General features: G+C 37.4%; 1 protein-coding gene across 1 annotated transcript in view; it reads left to right on the top strand.

Moving 5' to 3' along the window:
* Nucleotides 1-18,011, top strand: part of CFAP299 (cilia and flagella associated protein 299) — a 565,449-nt gene extending 547,438 nt beyond the window's left edge. Inside the window, exon 6 of the mRNA XM_035004699.1 lies at nucleotides 17,079-18,011. Coding sequence (XP_034860590.1) covers nucleotides 17,079-17,174 — 96 coding nt within the window. The 3' untranslated portion in view covers nucleotides 17,175-18,011. The remainder of the gene's footprint in view (nucleotides 1-17,078) is intronic.
* Nucleotides 18,012-23,927: the final 5,916 nt, after the last annotated feature.

The following is a 23,927-nucleotide window of genomic DNA, read 5'->3' as shown; positions in this document are numbered from 1 at the left end:
GAGTCACCCAGGTGTCCCTAGGGGGTGAGAAGGGTTTTGATTATAATTTCATTACAATTCAAAAGATTCATGATGATTCTGAAGGAAAGGTATTTCCAAATCCTGGAGAAAGAATAAGGGTCTAGTTAATTAGTGATGAGAGGAAAGAATTAGTAAAAGAATTAATTATAAAAGAATCATTGGGTAGGACACTTGATATTACTTAGATACTTATATTTATTTAATTTTTCATTTAATTTTATCTTTTTGAAGATAAAAACTTATAGCTGACCTACTGGAAAAGAATGCTGGTTTCAGCATCAATAAACAAAATTCTATGTCTTACTTTACAATTAACTGACTGCATGGCCTGGTGAAATTCACCTAACTTCTCAGAGTTTTCACATTCACAAATGGAAGATGTGAGTGTTGTTGCTATTTCCTGATCTCTAGGATCCCTCTACAGCCCCAGTTCTCAGAGATTCTGACTCAACTGGTTCCAGGTGTACATATTTTCATAAGCAGCCAGTGTGATTCTACTACAGATTATCTATGAACCACAGTTGGAGAAAATCTTCTCCCTAAAAAGACAAGAATCTCAAGAGATCTGGCACTCTGTTTTCAAACCATAAGTGTTCTCAAACATTTGACCTCAGACAAAATATGACACATATATGTTAATTTTTATGGGCTAGATATGAAATTAGCATGTACATCTACATAATATCTTACCTTCTTCTAAGAGCCATGATCCTTTCATATTTCATGCACCCATACAGCATCTCTTACAGACCTACAGAAGAATAAAAAAATAAGCTGTCAGGTTTTTAAAATTACAAATGCACAATGATAAGAATTACATTTTTATAGTTAATGTTTTTATTAATAATTTTATTTGAAATTCTTCCTAAAATGAACACCATAACTTATAACACCATAATGTGCTCTAAAATACTGTAAGAACAACACAATTCAACTCTCCTTTTCCTTTCCTTCACATAATCTCTTCGAAGTATTTCACACTGGGGTGCCCAGGTGGCTCAGTCGGTTGGGCACCTGCCTTGGGCTCATGTCATGATCGCCAGATCCTGGGTTCCAACCCTGCCAGGCTCCCTGCTCAATGGGGAGCCTGCTTCTCCCTCTCCCCTGCTCCCCATCCCACTCATGCACTTTCTCTCTCTCAAATAAATAAGTAAAATCTTTAAAAATATATATTTTACACTTAAAATTTAAAAAGGTCAAGATAAACGAAAGGTGGAAACTGTGATAAACAGCATGTCTTTCCTTTGAACAACACAGATGTAGATTCATTAACTCTGAAAAGTGGTTCCCATGAAACATAGTTGTCTGTGAACGGTAACAGTGGAAAATAAAATTGTGCAGATCTTAGAACGAGTAATATGAGTTCATTGGTTAAGAAATTCCAAATGCAATAAGAGTTTGGTTGCATTGAAAACAGGACCACTGGCTTTAACTTCCCTGCAGCTGTATAACATCTGGAACAAATAAAGCTAGTTTCTATTTTTGAGTGAAGAATGCTTGTCTGAATGATTCACACCCACCAAAATGTTTCCAGTGTATTATCTTTAGAAGGATTGAGTGGAAGCACTTTGCACTCTCTCCCTACATTATCTGGACAAATGAAAAAGTAGGTATTTTCTTTTGCTTTTAAGAGGCATTAACCATGGGAGAGTTTCCTTGAGTCTTAGAATAATATGGGTGGTCTGAAACCTTCATGATCTGCTAATTGGAGAGACAGATTGTATAGAACAGTTAAAAATAGGAAAAATCTTCTTTAATGGCACCAGCTTTTCTCCCCTCCCTTCTTCCATTCACTAAATGTGAGAGCCCATCACCTGGAAAAATGCCTGGTTAATAGACACTTAATAAGTATTCATGAAATAAATGATTAAATGAACGATTCCTTCCAAACACACAAAAATAATACTACACTAATTAAAAGTTGAGAAGCCGATTATGTCACTGATACTTGATATAGCAATGATAGACAGAATGGGAATAGCCACCTCATTCTATATTGATCCGAATAAGTCAAAATAATTACAAGAATTTATCAGTGGGGCGCCTGGGTGGCTCAGTTGGTTAAGCGACTGCCTTCGGCTCAGGTCATGATCCTGGAGTCCCAGGATCGAGTCCCGCATCGGGCTCCCTGCTCGGCAGGGAGTCTGCTTCTCCCTCTGACCCTCTTCCCTCTCATGCTCTCTGTCTCTCATTCTCTCTGTCTCAAAATAAATAAATAAAAATCTTTAAAAAAAAAAAAAGAATTTATCAGTGAGAACAGTTAGTGTAGCCATAATTTTAGGTTTTTAAAGGTTATGCAGAAATCTTAATTTTGGTATGTGCTTTCAAGCCTTGTACAAACCCAGAAATATATAATTTAAACCGTCTAAAATTAAGACTGTTGAATTAGAACATGTTTTTGAGGGGCACCTGGGTGACACAGTCAGTTGAACATCTGACTCTTGGTTTCAGCTCAGATTGTGGTCTCTGAGTCCTGGTCTCCAGGTTGTGGGATTGAAACCTGCATGGGGCTCCATGTTCAGCATGGAGTCTGCTTGAGATTCTCTCCCTCTGCACTTCCCACTCATGCTCTCTCGCTCTAAAATAAATAAATCTTTTAAAAAATGTTTTTTATTTATGAGTACATGTTTAATGACTCACTCAAAGTCACGTAGTTCATTCTTGGTAGAGTCTAGCAATGGAGCTTAAATGTAACTATTATGAGACACCATTGGGGATCTAAAGATGAGCAAGAGTTCAACCCTTGCCCTTTATTAAGCTCATAGTACTTTTAGGGAGACAGGCATGCAAAAAATATAACTGCGGTATAAAATAGAAAGTGATATGTTGCAAAAAAGAGAAATGCCTTGGGAATTCAGTGGAAGAAGAGATGATTTTTGATTTGGGATAGAAGCCAGTGGAGAGGGAATGGTGAGAGGATAGCATTGGGGATAGAGAGGTGATAATAGAGGAGGTAATCTTTTAACTGGACTTGAAGGATGATTAGAAGTTGCACTCATAGAGATGGAAGCTTTAGAATATATGATGCCTATCCTCATCCCCAAAGATTCTAATTTAATTGGTCCTGGTGGAAGGACCTAGGAACTGTACTTTTCAGAAGCTCCCAGATGATTCCAGTGTGCAACCAGGGTTGAGATCAAAGTGTAGGAAGGAGAGTAATAGCAGAGAAATTCTGAGAGAAAATTGAACTCCAAGTGTGGAAGCCAAATCTAGTAAGTTTTTTGCTATTCTGCAGAGTTCAGTGAGAATCTGTACCGTTTGTGTCATGACTTAGAATTTCTGACTACTAAACTGATTAAGCCATTTTGAAACAAGGTGAAGTTAATGATCTGTTGGCTAACCTTCATTGGTGTGCAAAAGAAAATCAATATGAAAAATATGAAATTCCATAAGACAGTCTCCTTTTTGTTACTTTGTCTAATAAAACCCGCTTGAATATAGTCATTTGATAAATGGCTGATAATAAACAAGCAAGCAAACAAAAAAACAACAAAAAAAAACATGTTAAAGGATGCTAAAGATACATGGTTTCTATTAAATGTAGGAAATTGGTGAAACAAAAGACACTATTATAGAATAAACCTTTCTGGATTCATCCTGAGTGTCACAGAACCTGGAAGGCATGTATAATGCAGACTGTGCATTGACTTAGCATAATGTATTTATTTTCTCTTTATACATCCATACTCCTGACTGTACAACAGGACGCCCCTAATCCAGACTTGTCCTTTTGAAAATCACAGTTGTTGAAACAGAAAAATGTGCTACTTTGGAATGAAAGCTGTTATCATAAGAGCTCTTCATCAGTGTCCAACCCACAGTGGCTTGATTAGGAGTGATTTCAGTCAACTCAGTAAAGCATCTTCCCTTCCTCTCTCGTCACGCTGGCCAAACAGAGCCCTAGACTCCACCCCCAAGTGATTCAAGCTGAATTGGTCTGTGGTGAGGCCCAGGAATCTGTATTTTTAAAAGTTTCCCCAGGTGATCCTAAAGATTAGCTGGATTCGATATCTATTGTTTTGTTATTAGTGAATTAGTAATACTTTATAAACTGTTGGTTTCACCTTACAGATTATGTATGTCCATAAAGTAATCAAACTTCGCTCCTCTAAAACAAGTTTTAATTCAACAGTTTTAATTGTAAGTAGTCTAAATTACACATTCCTAAAACTATACAAACAAGAAAGTACAGACCGTATACCAAAGACTTCTGGATAACCTCCATAGTATTAAGACTGACCACACTAGATGCTTCCAGGGGTAAACTGCCACTTTTTTCCCTCACTTAATATGGATCATTACAGAGTTGGGTGGTGGTATCCTTTCTTGCTATCATGGTCTCATTAAGAATCACTTTGTCAGGTAGGTTTGTCCAGAAACTGAAATGAAACAATATATGCTACGGAAACTCATAAAGCAAAAACTGAAACAGGGGGCCGGAAACTTTTCTGGTCACTTTACCATTGTATTCCAGTGCTAGCATATGGTAGATGCTCAGTAAACATCTGTGGAATGAATAAATTGAATATTAAATATTTGCTAAAGAAATGAATAGGAGCCAAAAATAATCCTGGAAATTTTTGAGGTTAACTTTAAAATATTTTAGAATCTTAGGCACTATAAACATATGTAGAGCTAATGGTATTTTTAGCTGAAAATTACCAGAGTAATTGACTGTGGTGCTTTTCCCTCCTTGGTAGGTGAATTAAACCTGGGGGTTCTTTGCTGAAATTTGGGGTGATGACTTTGGGTGTCAGGGTAATGGTGATATGTTCGGTCCCTGGGTGAATGAGAAAAAAAAATTTTTAAGATTTTATTTATTTATTTGTCAGAGAGGGAGAGAGAGAGAGACAGAGCACAAGCAGGGGGAGCAGCAGGCAGAGGGAGAAGCAGGCTCCCCCTGAGCAAGGAGCCCGATGTGGGACTCGATCCCAGGAGACTTAACCGACTGAGCCACCCAGGCATCCAGGGAAAAATATTTTTATTATTTTTTAAAATAAATATAGAGTCATCATTGTATATTATGCAGATACAAAAAAAAGACAAATTCTACTTTCTTTTTCTATGAGCAAAAGAATAGGTGAACAAAGTTGAAAATTAAAAATAACTTCTACCAATAAAAATGTAATTTTTGGTTCTAGTGATTTTTGATTCTAGTGATTCTGTGGTATTTTTTCATATCTCCTCTCTGTTTTGTTCCTCCCAAGAAACCCCCACCCAAGTATTTGCCACTACTAGTAGGAAAGGTGTTAATTGCCTCCTTAATGCTGCCTCCCAGTTCACTGACTACATTAAAATCCGAGAGAACCTGTCATAGGATTGAAATTGCTCCTCTCAAAATGGAGGCCCATACCATTTCTTTTTTTTTTTTTTTTAAGATTTTATTTATTTGACAGAGAGAGACAGCGAGAGAGGGAACATAAGCAGGGGGAGTGGGAGAGGGAGAAGCAGGCTTCCCGCGGAGCAGAGAGCCCGATGCGGGGCTCGATCCCAGGACCCCAGGATCATGACCTGAGCCGAAGGCAGACGCTTAACAACTGAGCCACCCAGGCGCCCCTTGGCCCATACCATTTCTACATCCTTTCTGCGGATGATTCAAATTTAATCCGTTGAAGCTCCGCCCTTCTAGTGAAGTTTCTCAATTTTACAAATCTGCCTTTTTACAGAGTTCAGGTGTATTTCCTACTGGACATTTAAGGAATACCAAACAAACAAACAGCCCATACTGAATAGAATGCATTTAAGCAAAGATACGGTTTCTTCAAAGTCTCCAACAGTGTTCCCTCAAACCCCATGAACTTGAATTAATGGACCACAGGACACTGAATTACCTACACCGCTCTTCTGGCTCCTAGATTTTCCTCGGAGGCCTCTTGTAAATGTGCCTTTTTAACTGGGGCACAAGCACACTTATTAAGTAAAGCTGAGGCCTTGCCAACTTTCTGGTTTCGCTGCCCAAATTACTGACTGTTTGGTTGATTATAGCCCTAAAACACCCACATACTAAGAAGCTTTTAAACATTTTCTCCCCTGGGCAATCACCTGGTATACCTGAACTGAAAGTCTACCACATATAAATTAAGTGTTTACTCAACAAACTGCTGCTAAAATCAATGGCCTTAAGGAATATCTTAAAAATTACATAACAGAGCTTGACTTTTATGAATTAAAACTCCTAAAACTTAAATGCTGTGCCCTCCTTTTGACCTGAAAAACTGATTTTAATTTTATATACAGTATTACAGAACAGCCCCTAGAGATAAGCACATTGCTGTTAAGTGTCCAATGTATGAACTCATAGATGAAGCGTAGAACAAGAAACATGAGCTGGAGGAAAGAAAAAATTAAATATAAAAATTTGCATTATTATTTGTATATCAGTGCTCAGTGCTAAGAAAGTGTAAGTGATAACCCTTTACCATCCGAGTTGAATATATGCAGTGAAAAAAAAGTAAATATCCCAATAAAACATACGTAACAAAAAAATGCTGCTTTAAGCTTCTAACAAGAAGGGCAGCGTAATCAAACATTATACCAAAGGTATAATAGGACCAAGATGGAAATGAAAAAGGAGAAATTTGAGGAAGAGAGTTTTCACCTCAATTCATGCTCACCTTTTTGCAAAATTTATTGTCACTGTCAGGGCAAGGAGTATCTGACAGAGTAGAAGGTTAGGTTCCTGGCTGGATGAAATGCATGAATAAAAACAAAAGAATTGTTTCCTCCATGATTTCAAAGACCTGATAGCTAATGACAAAGAAACAGATACCAGAAAACCCAGGAATCAGGCATGGAGTCATTGCAGGTGCAAAACTACAGTTAAGGGATTATTTCTAATTCAAAGGGAGCATGATTTCTTCTGGTCTCAACAGTTGAATGGGTAGACAACTCCCATGGCTCCTTCTTAACCATTCACCACCCCAGCAGATGCTTACAATTTCTGAGGCACTGAAATCCCAAAGCAGACTGAGGGATGTTGACATTTATTGGAACATGGAACATGATAGCATGAACAGTGATCAAGGCCATTGGCAAGAGTGGAAAATCTTATGTTGACAGCTTCTCAATTGTTATTGCTGGCTGGGATATCTCAGTATAAAACATAATCAAACAAATGGCAACCCCAACTTGGTACCCCCAGAAAACTACTTCACAAGCACATGAGGCCGCTCCAGAGGATAGGTTCTTAATCTTTTGGGAAATACAACTTATTTTAAAATTTCATGGATTTGTTCCAAAAAAAATGCACATATAGCCATACACACAGAGTAGTATAATAATAGTTTAGGATATTGAAAGACCTGCATAGGTCTCTTAATGAATTCCACTTGAAAACAAAGACCTAAGGAGCAGTTGAAGGGGCTGGATGAACAATAGAACAAGTAGGAAAGTGTCAGGAATAGCTACCAGGACTCAGGCCAGAGCTTAGAGCTGTTTAAGAGGGGCAGTAGGTAAAATGAGCTGGACCTAAATAGATCCTATCAGCTTTGTGATTAGGGCAAACTGCTTAATTTCTCTGAGCACTTTTCTACCTCTATTTTCACATCTGTAAAATCTGTAAAAACAACCATTTCACAAAATGTTTTTGTGGAGATTAAATAAGAAAATGTATTTAGTGTGGCACTGAATAGGTGGTCAAAAAATGAATATTGTTTCCTTGTGGTGTATCAACTTAGAAACAATGAAAGTCCTAAAAGAATCATTTTTCCTTGCAATAGTTAAACACTGGAAATAATCTATGTGCCCATGACTGGACAATGGTTAAATAAATTATGATACATCGACATAGTGAAATAACATGCAACAGTCTTAAAAAAAAGAGTAAAGCTATATTTAGTGAAGATGATGTACTAGTATGAATAGATGTTCAAGATACATTATTAAGTGAAAAAAGCAAGCTGTAAAACAATGTAAATAATATTCTATCCTAGGAAATCGTCATAATTTACATAGGAATTTCCCATTTATGGAAATTGGTTTCTGTGTTTCTCTCCAGGTTTAAATAAGGAGTGTCAGTAACCAAATTTCTGATTTTGTCTTTAAGATGGATTCTTTTTTTTTTTTAAAGATTTTATTTATTTATTTATTTGAGAGAGAGAAAGCCAGAGACAGCATGAGCAGAGGGGGAGGGGAAAAAGGGAAAGGGAGAAGCAGAATCCCCGCTGAGCAGGGGGCCCAACATGGGACTAGATCCCAGGACCCTGGGATCATGACCTGAGCCAAAGGCAGACGCTTAACCGACTGAGCTACCTAGGTGCCCCAAAGATGGATTCTTAAAATGGAGAATGCTTAGTCAAAAGATATATCATAAAGCTTTATAGAGATATTGTCAAATCACTTTGTAGTTAGTATCAATTTACTGAACTATTTAAGGCTGACCATTCACCATGCCTTATTTATTTTGCATAATTTTTAAACTTTGTTAATTTTATAGTTCAGACTTATTTGGAGTCATTTTCATTTTCATTGTTATTATTATTAGGGATGAACATTTCTTCCATATGCTTGTTAATATATTGTATTTCTTCTTCTGTAATTGTTTTTGTCCTCTACACACTTTTCTATAGAGTTTTAGTGGGGTTTTTTTAAATTAAATTTTAAGTATTCTATATATAAAAGGTAGAAAATCTTTGTCTATCATACTTTTTAGTGACACATTATAATTTAGATATCTATTTTTTAACCTAATTTTTTTAAGATTTTATTTATTTATTTGACACAGAGAGAGCTAGAGAGAGAAAGAGAGAGCAAGCACAAGCAGGGGGAATGGCAAGCAGGGGAGAAGCAGGCTCCCTGCTGAGCAAGGAACAAGGAGCCAGACATGGAAGCTCAATCCCAGGACCCTGGGATCATGACCTGAGCCAAAGGCAGCCACTTAACTGACTGAGCCACCCAGGCGCCCCTAACCTAATGTTTTTTGACATTAAACTTTTATATAGTTCAAACTATTAATTTCCCTGGCTGATTTCATCTGTTTCCATGTTTAAAAAGATTCCCATACTAAAACTGGACAAATATTGACCTATATTTCCTTCTACATTAGTTTATGGTTTTCTTTCTATATTTAAATCTATAATTTTTCTAGGATTTTGTGGAGTAAGGTTAGAGTCTTTTTACTTTGTTCCATCAATTATCATTTTTCAGTAATGTATAACTGTTGATCTTACCCCAATAACTTGACTTACTTATATTTTATGTTTGGCTTGGAGTCCCATCTCTCCTAACAACTAGTAATGACTTCAGGCATTTGTTGTTGTATATGTAAGATTATTTTTAGAACTCATTATCTATTGTTAAGGAATAATTTTTAAAAGAAGGTAGAATCATGATTTTCATACAGATATAAAATGAACATGTGTCAAAGATTTTTAAGTCATTAATTAATAAGGGACCAGTAAAATGTTACAATTGGTTTGAAGAATTCAAAGGGCAGAGATCTATAAAGGGAATAGGAAATTCTGAAATGAAGGGGCACCTTTGGTGTCTCAGTCGGTTAAGTGTCCAACTCTTGATTGCAGCTCAAGTCATGATCTCAAGGTCGTGAGATCAAGCCCTGTGTTGGGCTCCAAGGTGGGTGTGGAGCCTGCTTAAGATTCTCTCTCTCCTTCTCCCTCTGCCCCTCCCCAAATGTAAGTGTGCTTGTGTGCGCATGCTCTCTTTCTGTCTCTCCAAAAAAAAGAAAGAAGAAGAAGAAATTCTGAAATGAATTTACAAATACATGCAAAACTAATCTGTCAAAACCAATGCAAAAATCAATTGCATTCTATGGAACACTGCTCTGCATTTATACAGACATGAATTTTTTCATTATAATGGGATTTCTACAACTTACAGAGTTGTAATATCAGTTAAAGATGAGAAAACCTACATGAGTGAGTAGTCACAGTAGCCACTATTTGATTTTTGCCCATTTCAAAGTCTCTCACAATTTTTTCTGAAAGTCTCCTTTCCTCTTTTTATCATAATAAATTCAAAGAGTGATCATTCTTATAAAATAAGGTTGGTCCCATTAGATTTGCCTGGTTGTTTACATAGATGCAGTGAAAGTGTTATTTTATCATAAAGGACACCTTAAGTTTTCTTTGTAAACTCTAAAACCATACAATTTTGAACAAATACTAAATTAAATTATGTCTGGAAGGTTTCATAAGGAATCTCAAATTGGATTTTTAAAATCCTCTATTATCTGGTGACCTGAGGCTAGGAAACCAAGCCCAAAAAAATGCTCTCCATCATATTTTACTTGAAAAACCTATAAATTTGGGTTAATTCCTCGTTTCTCAAGGTCCCCCAAATATACTAAAGTTACATATATTTAATATATAATATTTTTAGACTTTCTAAGCCAAGAAATAGGCCAAGGCTTTGTAGGCACTGCTTCCCTAAATAAAGTCAAACTTAATCCATGAAGAGTGGCTGTTCCTACCTGATTTAAATGAGTATTGTTCTAGAATACGACATTCCAGGTAAGGCCTTGGTTTTTCAATTTGTACAATTACACCCTGATTAAAAAAAAATAACAGCTTCTTTTTGAACCAATGCAAATAACTAAATGACCATGGAAAGTAAGTGTAAAGTAGGTGTAAAGTTTCACTTAATTTTTTCTAGACTTAGAATCCAATTATGGGAAGGCAAAAATTAGAAAACAAAACTGTTAGACATATTTGGACATTTGATTAAGATAGGATCAGGGTACTAGAGAAATAATACTGAGTTATGTATTTAATTAAGCAATTAAAATAATAAAACATTTTAAATCAATATAGACTTTAACATGATTGTAAAGAAACTTATTTTTTTATAAGTGAGGAATCTTTGTTCTTTGCTTTCTATTTCTTTCTTTTTCTTAATCAGGAATGTGATAAATTCAATGTAAAGCACAGAAAAATATTCTTATAAGGCATACATTATTTGCTACCTAGACAGATGACACAGAAGGTCAAAAAAAATATTTTATATGGTAGGCAAAGGAATGAACCAGTAAGTAAAGAAAGCTGGAAGCCCATCAAGATAAGGCAAATGTTACTAAAATTTTAGTACATTTCATCACTTCTTTTCAAACTCAAGTGCTATAAATCAAGGCAAGTAAAATTTACTTCCAAATTTGCCCTTTATTTTGCTTTTCCTGTCACAGCAATTCTCAGGGTATCCATGAGTTCAAAATAATTTTTATATTAATATTAAGATGTTATTTCTGTTAACATTTTAATTCATGTTCATCGTTGCTCTAGTCAAATGAATCAGTAAGTATTTAAAAATATCTCAGTTTCAACTTCTGATACAGCAAATATTGATGGTTATAACCCACATAAGATTTTTGGAGTCCTCAGTAAGTCTCAAGATTGTGTAAGTGTTCTGAGAAGGAACAAAAAGAAAATAAAGGCCTGAAAAACACCACTGTATATATTTATACAAGGCATATGTATATATAAAACCAGTACTATCAAGCCTCCACTATGAGACAAAACTACTTTCTCTTTGGAGCACAAAGGCACATAGACAGTGGTTTTACTCTGTCGTTACTACTTCATGTAGTCCCAACCATTCATAGTAATTGTGACTTTTTTTTTAAAGATTTTATTTATTCATTCATTTGAGAGAGTGAGAATGAGAGAGAGAGAGAGAGCACATGAGAGGGGGGAGGGTCAGAGGGAGAAGCAGACTCCCTGCCGAGCAGGGAGCCCGATGCGGGACTCGATCCCGGGACTCCAGGATCATGACCTGAGCGGAAGGCAGTCGCCCAACCGACTGAGCCACCCAGGCGCCCTAATTGTGACTTTTAATCAAAGAAACTCCTATTTCAGTGAGACAACTAGAGGTAGAAAATTAACAATTGCCTGTCTTCCAAAAGCATTTTAACAGAAGAGCAAAGTTTATCTTGCACCTTTCTCCAGCCATACACATACCGTTTTAAAGAGACAAAATGAACCAGTGCATTAACATGACCCAAAGATAGGATTGTTTCATGGAATACAAGCAAAAGTATATAAATTTAAAATTATGCATTATAATTAGGCATTAAATGGCCAATATTCTTAGTCAGAAATTATCTAGATATCAAATGAATATTCATTATATAATTCAACCTAATAGCAATCCTAAGGCTTTATGTTACCTAAAGATCTTAGGACTTATATTCAAGCTGACATATTAAAAATAAAACATAATGGGGGTGCCTGGGTGGCTCAGTCGTTAAGCGTCTGCCTTCGGCTCAGGTCATGATCCCAGGGTCCTGGGATCGAGCCCTGCATTGGGGGGTCCCTGCTCCACAAGGAGTCTGCTTCTCCCTCTCCCACTCCCCCACTTGTGTTCCTGTTCTCGCTCTCTCTCTTTCTGTCAAATAAATAAATAAAAAATAAAGAAAGAAATAAAATAAAACATAATGACTATTGAAATAAAGTTATCAGAATAATGATCTGATTTTGTTGAATACAAATTTATATTTTTCATTGTCTTAAATATTGTGTAGGAGTAATGTTAGCTTATTTGATCAGTATACTTGAATAAATTTAAGAAAAGCAAACCCAAGTAGAATAAAATATGTGCTTGTATTATACCTAACACTGATAAATCAAACTACAAGCCATTTTTATTAAACCAAGATTACACTAGTCTTTTTTTTTAATTTAGTATGTTATGTTAATCACCATACATTACATCATTAGTTTTTTTTTTATTCTGTTAATCCCCATACATTACATCATTAGTTTTAGATGTAGTGTCCCATGATTCATTGTTTGCATATAACACCCAGTGCTCCATTCAATACATGCCCTCTTTAATACCCATCACCAGGCTAACCCATCCCCCCACCCCCCTCCCCTCTAGAACACTCAGTTTGTTTCTCAGAGTCCATAGTCTCTCGTGGTTTGTCTCTCCCTCCGATTTCCCCCCCTTCATTCTTCCCCTCCTGCTATCTTCTTCTTTTTTTTTTTTTAAACATATAATGTATTATTTGTTTCAGAGGTACAGGTCTGTGATTCAGCAGTCTTACACAATTCACAGCGCTCACCATAGCACATACCCTCCCCAATGTCTATCACCCAACCACCCCATCCCTCCCACCCCCCACCACTCCAGCAACCCTCAGTTTGTTTCCTAAGATTAAGAATGCCTCATATCACTGAGATCATATGATACATGTCTTTCTCTGATTGACTTATTTCGCTCAGTGTAATACCCTCTAGTTCCATCCATGTTGTTGAAAATGGCAAGATCCCATTCCTTTTGATGGCTGCATAATATTCCATTGTATATATATATACCACATCTTCTTTATCCATTCATCTGTCAATGGACATCTTGGCTCTTCCCATAGTTTGGCTATTGTGGACATTGCTGCTATAAACATCGGGGTACACATACCCCTTTGGATCCCTACATTTGTATCTTTGGGGTAAATACCCAGTAGTGCAATTGCTTGGTCATATGGTGGCTCTATTTTCAACTTTTTGAGGAACTTCCATACTGTTTTCCAGAGTGGCTGCACCAGCTTGCATTCCCACCAACAGTGTAGGAGGGTTCCACTTTCTCCACATCCTTGCCAACATCTGTCGTTTCCTGACTTGTTAATTTTAGCCATTCTGACTGGTGTGAGGTGGTATCTCATTGAGGTTTTGATTTGGATTTCCCTGATGCTGAGCAATATTGAGCACTTTTTCATGTGTCGGCCATTTGGATGTCTTCTTTGGAAAAATGTCTGTTCATGTCTTCTGCCCATTTCTTGATTGGATCATTTGTTCTTTGGGTGTTGAGTTTGATGAGTTCTTTATAGATTTTGGATAGTAGCCCTTTATCTGATAAGTCATTTGCAAATATCTTCTCCCATTCTTTCAGTTGTCTTTTGGTTTTGTTGGCTGTTTCCTTTGCTTTGCAAAAGCTTTTTATCTTGATAAAGTCCCAATAGTTCATTTTTGCTCTTGCTTCCCTTGCCTTTGGCAATGTTTCTAGGAAGAAGTTGCTTCGGCTGAGGTCAAAGAGGTTGCTGCCTGTGTTCTCCTCTAGGATTTTGATGGACTCCTGTCTCACATTTAGGTCTTTCATCCATTTTGAGTCTATTTTTTTGTGTGTTGTAAGGAAATGGTCCAGTTTCATTCTTCTGCACGTGGCTGTCCAATTTTCCCAACACCATTTGTTGAAGAGACTGTCTTTTTTTCCATTGGACATTCTTTCCTGCTTTGTCAAAGATTAGTTGACCATAGAGTTGAGGGTCCATTTCTGGGCTCTCTATTCTGTTCCATTGATCCATGTGCCTGTTTTTGTGCCAGTCCCATACTGTCTCGATGATGACAGCTTTGTAATAGAGCTTGAAGTCCGGAATTGTGATGCCACCAGCTTTGCTTTTCTTTTTCAACATTCCTCTGGCTATTCGGGGTCTTTTCTGGTTCCATATAAATTTTAGGATAATTTGTTCATTTCTTTGAAAAAAGTGGATGGTATTTTGATAGGGATTGCATTGAATGTGTAGATTGCTCTAGGTAGCATTGACATCTTCACAGTATTTGTTCTTCCAATCCCTGAGCATGGAACATTTTTCCTTCTCAATGGATAAAAACTGAGAGCTTTCCTTCTAAGGTCAGGAACATGGCAGGGATGTCCACTATCACCACTGCTATTCAACATAGTATTAGAAGTCCTAGCCACAGCAATCAGACAACAAAAAGAAATAAAGGGCATCCGAATCAGCAAAGAAGAAGTCAAACTCTCACTCTTTGCAGATGATATGATACTTTAGATGGAAAACCCCAAAGACTCCACCCCAAAACTGCTAGAACTCATACAGGAATTCAGTAAAGTGGCAGGATATAAAATCAATGCACAGAAATCAGTTGCATTTATATATACCAACAACAAGACAGAAGAAAGAGAAATTAAGGAGTTGATCCCATTTACAATTGCACCCAAAACCATAGGATACCTAGGAATAAATCTAACTAAAGAGGCAAAGAATCTGTACTCAGAAAACTATAAAATACACTAGGCTGATTTACCAAAACTTTACCTTAATTACATGAACTTAAACGTTCAAAACATTTCTGAGTTTCTGTAAGAATAACGTTTTTAAACAGATTTATTTATTTCAGAGAGCACGCGCGGGTGGGGAGGGGCAGAGGGAGAGGCAGTGAGAATCCCAAGCAGACTCCATGCTGAGCTCAGAGCCTGACACAGGGCTCGATCTCATGACCCTGAGATCACAACCTAAGCCAAACCAAGAGTAAGACACCCAACCTACTGTGCTATCCATGCACCCCTATAAGAGTAACTTTTTAAGTATAGCACATATCAAATATCAAAATTTTGATTTCCTCATTTTCCTGGAATTTTAAACATTAGCCACAGGCCAAAAGTAAACACAAAAAAATTATCAGACTATATATCAAAAAGTTGTTTCCTTTCCTCATAAGCACAAGATTCTTAATTTGAGCTCAAAATAGACAAATAGACAAAGAAAATAAAATACTAACAAATCAGATTCTCTGTCGTCTTCCATCCAAGAAAGAATAAATCTCTATAATCTATTACTCTGTTTACAGAGATCACAAAATTTTGGCCACAAAACCAAATTACTATTACCAATGGGGAATAATTTATTGATTATAAAAGTTCCAAAAACAAAAACAAAACACAAAAGTAGTAAAATGGAAAATATGCAAAAAAAAACCAGAGGATAGGCAAAGTGAAAGTTCTGTGACAACAGAGAATTTACCTCTTGGAGCCAAGAAATGCCCTAGCTTATGTCATACATGAGGTACAACACTCCAACAACACAGGTTCCTCAGCCGTCAGGTGAATTCATGAAACATCACAGTCTACTACAAGATAATTGTTTACAAGATAATTGTGTACAAGATAATTTTTCATAAAAGGATATAATTATGACTGTCATAAAGATATGAAACGAATGTACCAACTATTTTATTTAATTTACTAATTATAGAGGGAACCAGTAAGATAGTACAAACAATTCAAAGGAGAATTCTAAAAGCAAAACATATATACGGAATAAGAAAAATTGAAATTAATTTACAAATAGATGCAAAGTAGAACTCAATGCAGGGCAATAATTAATTGAATTCTACTGGGTACAATTAATTTGCATCTTTTTGACAAGAATATTTTGCATTATCATCAAGTTTTCCACAACTTAAAGAGTTGTAAAATAGCACAAAAACCGTGAAAGGCAGAAAAAACTTGGATGGGTGAGTCACTCAGGACTCCCACTACTTTTGTTCACCCATTTCAGTCTTTACAGTTTTGCTGACTCTACTTAATAAAAGATAAAATAAATTATATCTTCTCACTAGCACGAAATTAATACCATGGGGACAAGGCAGGACCAAAGCTTTCCTCTACTCCCACATCTAAATGTCTTATCATCTCTTCCTAAAAGAAGAGAGAGCAAGTAACTTCATTCTTTTGTGCATCGAATATTTTCCAACTGCAGATATTACCAACTCTTTTAGAATCTCTCTCTTCTCGCTTATCAATACCACATTAGTGAATACTCGTTCCCACGGGAGCTCCCCAGGAGCCTTGAAGTATTATAGATTATCCTGAATAAAAGTAAAAGGAGCAAATCTTTTTTCACAGATTATAATTTGAAGGGAGGAAAAAGCAGTTCAAATAGTTTTTAAACTGATGAGAAGCTTTAATGAAACCTACCATGGACATCATCAATTCCAAACTCAAGTTCATTTTTTATTGGACAAACTTGAAATTATGATAGGATTCTTTTAGATTTATTAACCTGTGATCACATGTGTTTATGAAGCCCTCCCCTGAAAATTCTGCAGAGTTAGTGACCCATGGGGTTTAGCATGAGCCTGGGACAGTTTTGACCCTAGCTATTTTCAGTAATATCATAAACCAGAGCCTCAAAGCTTCTGATTGGAATTATCACTACTCTTAAGAACCTGAGGGGAAACATGAAAATGTCTTCATGACCATGCATTTTTTTGTTCTATTTCTATTATATTGAAGCAAGAAGAAAATTCATTTGATGCCAATCATTTGCAGGATGTACTGGACTGATTAACAATATGATTTATGTATTTTAGGTTTCCCCTGGTGACAACTCTACTAGAACCCCTATCCAGACAGAACTCTACATTCAAGCTGTCATTTTTGACCACATTTCTAGAAGAAAGACTTAAGTACCAACATGTTACATGGTCCCCTAATGACTTGCTAAATTTGAATAAATTCTATAACCCTAAGCAACCTAGGAAATCAATGAGTCTGTAGATGGAAGGCAAGTTAGAATAATAAAAGTTGATAAAGAAATCAGAAAGAAAACCATAATCGTGACTGTCTTTGTGTGGTACAGCTCTTAATCTGACTTGAGGTTTTTCTAAATTTTTCCCCTTAAATGCTGAAGCTGATTGCAACAGTTCATGGGAGAGAATCTTCTTGCTACTTATTTTGTAGCTCAGATTTTCCAAAACAAAAATGTTCCAGGTCTTACTATTGCCAAATATAGGGGACCAAAATCTATACCATGTGGCAGTGCTATCTACTAAATTTGTTGAATAATGATAAGAAGTCTGAAATTGAAGAACAAGACTAAGAAGATATAAATACAAGATTTTCAATAGCTCTATATGAGAAAATAAAATCTGAAATGTCCCATGAGATGATGTATAAAATGAAGTGTTTAATGTGTTTATGTGCCTGAACAATATGAATGCCATGACCATGAAGCTGAGAAAATGAAATCTAAGAGAAACCAAAAGATTTTAGAGAAGTGAGGACTTCATTAGGGAAGAACATGTTTTCCTCATGTGCCCCTGCAGGTGGCTTTTGTGCAGAAAAGATATTATTCAAGAGGTCACCTGTGATTTAAAAATTAATATTTGGTTCTTCCTCTTATTCCTATTCTCTTCTCTTCTCTTTGTAAACAATCCAGTACTAAGGCATTTCTTTGGGGCCAGCAAGGTGGAAGACTGCTCAATGTGTGGGAGTGGGAAAGCCCAGAGCAGGACATCAGAGTTCCAGTGGGGTGAGAAGGGTGTATTCATAGGGGAGGTGATGGCCTGGCATGAGATTGGAGATTCCACTCAAGATAAGTAGAGTGGTATTAAATTAGAATTGGATGTATTGGAGTGATCTCATCATTTTCAATATATACAACAAATACAGAATATATGTTAATGTTTTATGCATGCATCTGCCCTTGCTCTGTTCAATAAGAGGGCCTCAAAACAGCAACACCCAATATCAATGAGCTCACATCGCACCCAGATCTTGGTTTCTCACCACCACTTTCTACCAAAAGGAAGCAGGCATCCTTGGGAAAATGACTGATTCTAGGGCTGAGACAGGGAAAATACATGAGTCTAGAACATCTTTTTGTGCCAGAAAGCAAAGAAGTTCTTGAAAAATGAAAGGGATTTATCAAAAGGACACTGAATCCACATTGGAAAAGTTCCTAAAAGATCTCTTAGATTTCATTTTCTCAGCTTCATGGTCATGGCATTCATATTGTCCAGGCACATAAACATATGGGACAGTTTGGGCATCAAAATAAATAATGAAAACCACAGGCAGAAAGTAGGAAACCATGAGCCCATACTCATCTACATAAATGAATAAATGGAAAGTTTGCTGAGGAATGGGATGTTTACATAGTATCTCCCAGAAAATATGTATTAGTTACAGAGGGAATAATGGAAAAAACTGGAAGATGCCACTTTCAACAAGTGATCGAAGAGAATATGTTTAGTAATGAAGCAAACTGAATTTGTTCCACACCAAATAATATGCAACAGGGTAACTCATCATCACTTTTGTAATAATCCTGCCAAAATTGCCTAACTTGAATATAATCAAGAGGAAACTCAGAAAAAAACAAATCCATGGGCATTATGCAAAATAACTGGCCTGAGATCTTCAAGGTGTCAAGATCTTGAAAACAGAAGACTGAAAAACTGTCTCAGACTGAAGGAGACTAGAGAGACATGATAATCAAATGCAACACATGATTCTGAGTTATATCCTTATCCTATAAAGGGAATCTGGGAACATCTGGTAAAAATTGAATGGTTTTTGAAGATTAGATGGTGGTAATGTAAAAATGTTTATGTCCTGATCTTGATGATTATGTTGTGGTTATATTAGAAAATGTCCTTGATTGTGGGAAATTACACTAAAGTGTTTGGGAGTCAAGGGGCATCATGTCAACAATTATAAATATTTCAGTGGGGGGGGAGGTCTTTGTGCTATATTTGCAATTTTTTTGTAATGCTGTGATTATTTTGAAATAAAAATATTTGATTTATTACATTTATAAATTCAAAACTCTACTTATATTCTAAGTATTTGTATAAATTTTATTGTTCTAGATTTGATAAAATTTTTACTATCATTTTATGAGTTCTTTTATAGTTTAATTAACTACATTTCTTTAAACATTTTAAATTTTGTGATCTTCATTACATTCAATTTTCTAATTATTTCAAAATTTTAACTAGCAAATAAGCCTTCATATACATTTAAATAACTCTTATAAATTTAAGAATTTAAATGTATACAATGGGGGGGACAGGAAAGATGGTGGAGGAGTAGGGGACCCTATTTCAGCTGGTCCCTGGAATTGAGCTGGATATCTACCAGACCACTCTGAGCACCCATGAAACCAGCCTGAGATGTAAGAAGATCTGGATCTCTACAAACAGAATATCGTAGGCGGTTGGTTTTGAGGTACAAAGTGGAGAGCCGTGATTCCACGGGCAGATATCGGAGGATAAACGGCAGTGGGCGGGTGCCTGGCCGTGGGGATCCTGCACCACCGGTGAGCGACAGCCTCGCGTGCTGCGGACGGGCACAGACTCGCAGACCGGTAGCGTTGGGAAAGGACTTTAGGGCAGCCCCTGGGACAGAAACCCAGAGCTGCAGGGTCGCGCACACGCAAACTGCAGCCCCCGGGACAGAAACCCAGAGCACCGGGGTTGCGCCAGTGAACTGCAGCCCCCGGGGTGGAAACCGAAGCGGCGGAGTCGTGCGTGCACGAACTGGGAGCGGCTGGCGGTTTTAGAAGCACAAAGGGCAGAGACGTGCCCCGACCTGAAGGCAGGACTGGGAGCACTGCGGAGGGACACACAACCCAGGACGCTGCAGTTTATAGCAGCACAGACAGAAACGGAGACAGTGTGGCCTGGAGAGCTCACTGAAGAACAGACTGCGTTCTCTCTGCTCTGAGGCAGAGGGTCGGAAACGGTCTCTTCTGCTCTGACTTGCGGAAGAGAGTGGAAAGCCGTCAGAGAACAAAAGCCCCAAAAACTGATTCCCTCTGAGCCCATCCCCCACCACAGGGGTGCAGGGCAACTCCGCCCAAACAGGGTTGCCTGAGTAACAGCGCGGCAGGCCCCTCCTGCAGAAGACAGGCTGGAAAACAAGAGGCCAGCAACCCTAAGGTCCCAAGAAAACAGGTGCATCTTGCTTGGGTTCTGGTCAATAATTTGGACTCTATACATTCCCTCAAACACCCATCAACAGAATGACTAGGAGGAGGAGCCCCCAAAACAGAAAAGACTCAGAGATTATGACTTATGCTGCAGATTTACAAATGGATGCAGATATAACCAAGATGTCAGAAATGGAATTCAGGCTAGCAATTGTGAAGACAATGGCTAGAATGGAGAAATCAATTAATGGCAACATAGAGTCTCTAAGGGCAGAAATAAAAGGTGAATTGGCAGAACTTAAAAATGTTATCAATGAGATCCAATCCAATCTAGGTAATCTAACAGCTAGGGTAACTGAGACAGAAGAGAGAATAAGCGACCTGGAAGATAATATAATAGATAAAAAGGGAAAAGAGGAGGCCAGGGAAAAACAACTCAGAATCCATGAAAATAGAATCAGAGAAATAAGTGACACCATGAAGCATTCCAATGTCAGAATAATTGGAATCCCGGAGGGAGTGGAGAGAGAGAGAGGACTAGCGGATGTATTTGAGCAAATCGTAGCTGAGAACTTCCCTAATCTGGGGAATGAAACAAATATTCGAGTCCTAGAGGCAGAGAGGACCCCTCCTAAGATCAAGGAAAACAGGCCAACACCCCGGCATGTAATAGTAAAACTTGCAAATCTTAGAACCAAGGAAACCATCTTAAGGGCAGTTAGGGGGAAGAGATTCCTTACGTACAGAGGGAGGAACATCAGAATAACGTCAGACCTGTCCACAGAGACCTGGCAAGCCAGAAAGGCCTGGCAAGACATATTCAGGGTACTAAATGAGAAGAACATGCAGCCAAGAATACTTTATCCAGCAAGGCTTTCATTTAGAATGGATGGAGAGATAAAGAGCTTCCATGACTGGCAGAAGCTGAAAGAATATGTGACCACTAAGCCGGCCCTGCAAGAAATATTAAGGGGGGGTTCTATAAAAGGAGAAAGACCCCAAGAGTGATCTACAACAGAAATTTACAGGGACAATCTATAAAAACAATGTCTTCACAGGCAACATGATGACAATTCATTCATATCTTTCAATAATCACTCTCAACGTGAATGGCCTGAACACTCCCATAAAACGGCACAGGGTTGCAGATTGGATAAAACGACAGGACCCATCCGTATGCTGTCTACAAGAGACTCATTTTGAACCTAAAGATACATCCAAACTGAAAGTGAAGGGATGGAGCTCCATCTTCCATGCCAGTGGACCTCAAAAGAAAGCTGGGGTAGCAATTCTTATATCAGACAAATTAGATTTTAAACTAAAGTCTGTAATAAGAGACACAGAAGGACACTATATCATTCTTACAGGGTCTATCCAACAAGAAGATCTAACAACTGTAAATATCTATGCCCCCAACATGGGAGCAGCCATCTATATAAGCCAACTGTTAACCAAAATAAAGAGTCATATTGATAACAATATGTTAATTGTAGGAGACCTCAATACTCCACTCTCAGCAATGGACAGATCATCTAAGCAGAAAATCAAAAAGGAAACAAGAGCTTTGAATGATACATGGGACCAGATGGACCTCATAGATATTTACAGAACATTCCACCCTAAAACAACAGAATACTCATTCTTCTTGAGCGCACATGGAACCTTCTCCAGAATAGACCACATACTGGGTCACAAATCAGGTCTCAACCGATACCAAAAGATTGAGATTATTCCCTGCATATCTCAGACCACAATGCTCTAAAACTGGAACTCAATCACAAGAAAAAATTTGGCAGGAATTCAAACACTTGGAAGCTAAAGACCACTCTGCTCAAGAATGTTTGGGTCAACCAAGAAATCAAAGAAGAACTTAAACAATTCATGGAAATCAATGAGAACGAAAACACATGGGTCCAAAACCTATGGGATACTGCAAAGGCAGTCCTAAGGGGGAAATACATATCCATCCAAGCCTCACTCAAAAAAATAGAAAAATCCCGAATTCACCAACTAACTCTACACCTTAAAGAACTAGAGAAAAAGCAACAAACGACGCCTAAGCCACACATTAGAAGAGAAATAATTAAAATTAGAGCAGAAATCAATGAATTAGAAACCAGAAACACAGTAGATCAGATCAATGAAACTAGAAGTTGGTTCTTTGAAAGAATTAATAAGATTGATAAACCACTGGCCAGACTTATCCAAAAGAAAAGAGAAAGGACCCAAATTAATAAAATTATGAATGAAAGGGGAGAGATCACGACTAACACCAAGGAAATAGAAACAATTATTAGAAATTATTATCAACAACTATATGCCAATAAACTGAGCAATCTAGATGAAATGGAGGCCTTCCTGGAAACCTATAAGCTGCCAAGACTGAAACAGGAAGAAATTGACAACCTGAATAGGCCAATAACCAGTAACGAGATTGAAGCCTTGATCAAAAGCCTCCCAAAAAACAAGAGTCCAGGGCCTGATGGATTCCCTGGGGAATTCCAGCAAACATTCAAAGAAATAATACCTATTCTACTGAAGCTGTTTCAAAAAATAGAAACAGAAGGAAAACTTCCAAACTCATTCTATGAGGCCAGCATTACCTTAATCCCCAAACCAGGCAAAGACCCCATCAAAAAGGAGAATTTCACACCAATATCCCTGATGAATATGGATTCCAAAATCCTCAACAAAATCCTAGCTAATAGGATCCAACAATACATTAAAAGGATCATCCACCACGACCAAGTGGGATTTATCCCCGGGATGCAAGGGTGGTTCAACATTCGCAAATCAATCAATGTGATAGAACACATTAATAAGAGGAGGGAGAAGAAGAATATGGTCCTCTCAATTGATGCAGAAAAAGCATTTGACAAAATACAACATCCTTTCCTGATTAAAACTCTCCAGAGTATAGGGATAGAGGGAACATTCCTCAAGCTCATAAAATCCATCTATGAAAAATCCCACAGCGAATATCATCCTCAATGGGGAAAAGCTGAGAGCCTTTCCCTTAAGATCAGGAACACATCAAGGATGCCCACTCTCGCCACTATTGTTCAACATAGTACTAGAAGTCCTAGCAACAGCAATCAGACAACAAAAAGAAATAAAAGGTGTTCAAATTGGCAAAGAAGTCAAACTCTCTCTTTTCGCAGACGACATGATACTTTATGTGGAAAACCCAAAAGACTCCACCCCCAAATTACTGGAACTCATCCAGCAATTCAGTAATGTGGCAGGATACAAAATCAATGCACAAAAATCAGTTGCTTTCTTATACACTAACAACGGAACTGTAGAAAGAAATTAGGGAAACGATTCCATTTACAATAGCACCAAAAACCATAAGATACCTCGGAATAAACCTAACCAAAGAGGTAAAGGATCTGTACTCTAGGAACTATAAAACACTCATGAAAGAAATTGAAGAAGACACAAAAAGATGGAAAAATATTCCATGCTCATGGATCAGAAGAATAAACATTGTTGAAATGTCTAT

This window comes from Mirounga leonina, unplaced genomic scaffold (genome assembly GCF_011800145.1).
Source record: "Mirounga leonina isolate KUSES-001 unplaced genomic scaffold, KU_Mleo_1.0 Mir_129, whole genome shotgun sequence".
Taxonomy (NCBI): Eukaryota; Metazoa; Chordata; class Mammalia; order Carnivora; family Phocidae; genus Mirounga; species Mirounga leonina.
This window is presented reverse-complemented; position numbering and strand designations above follow the sequence as displayed.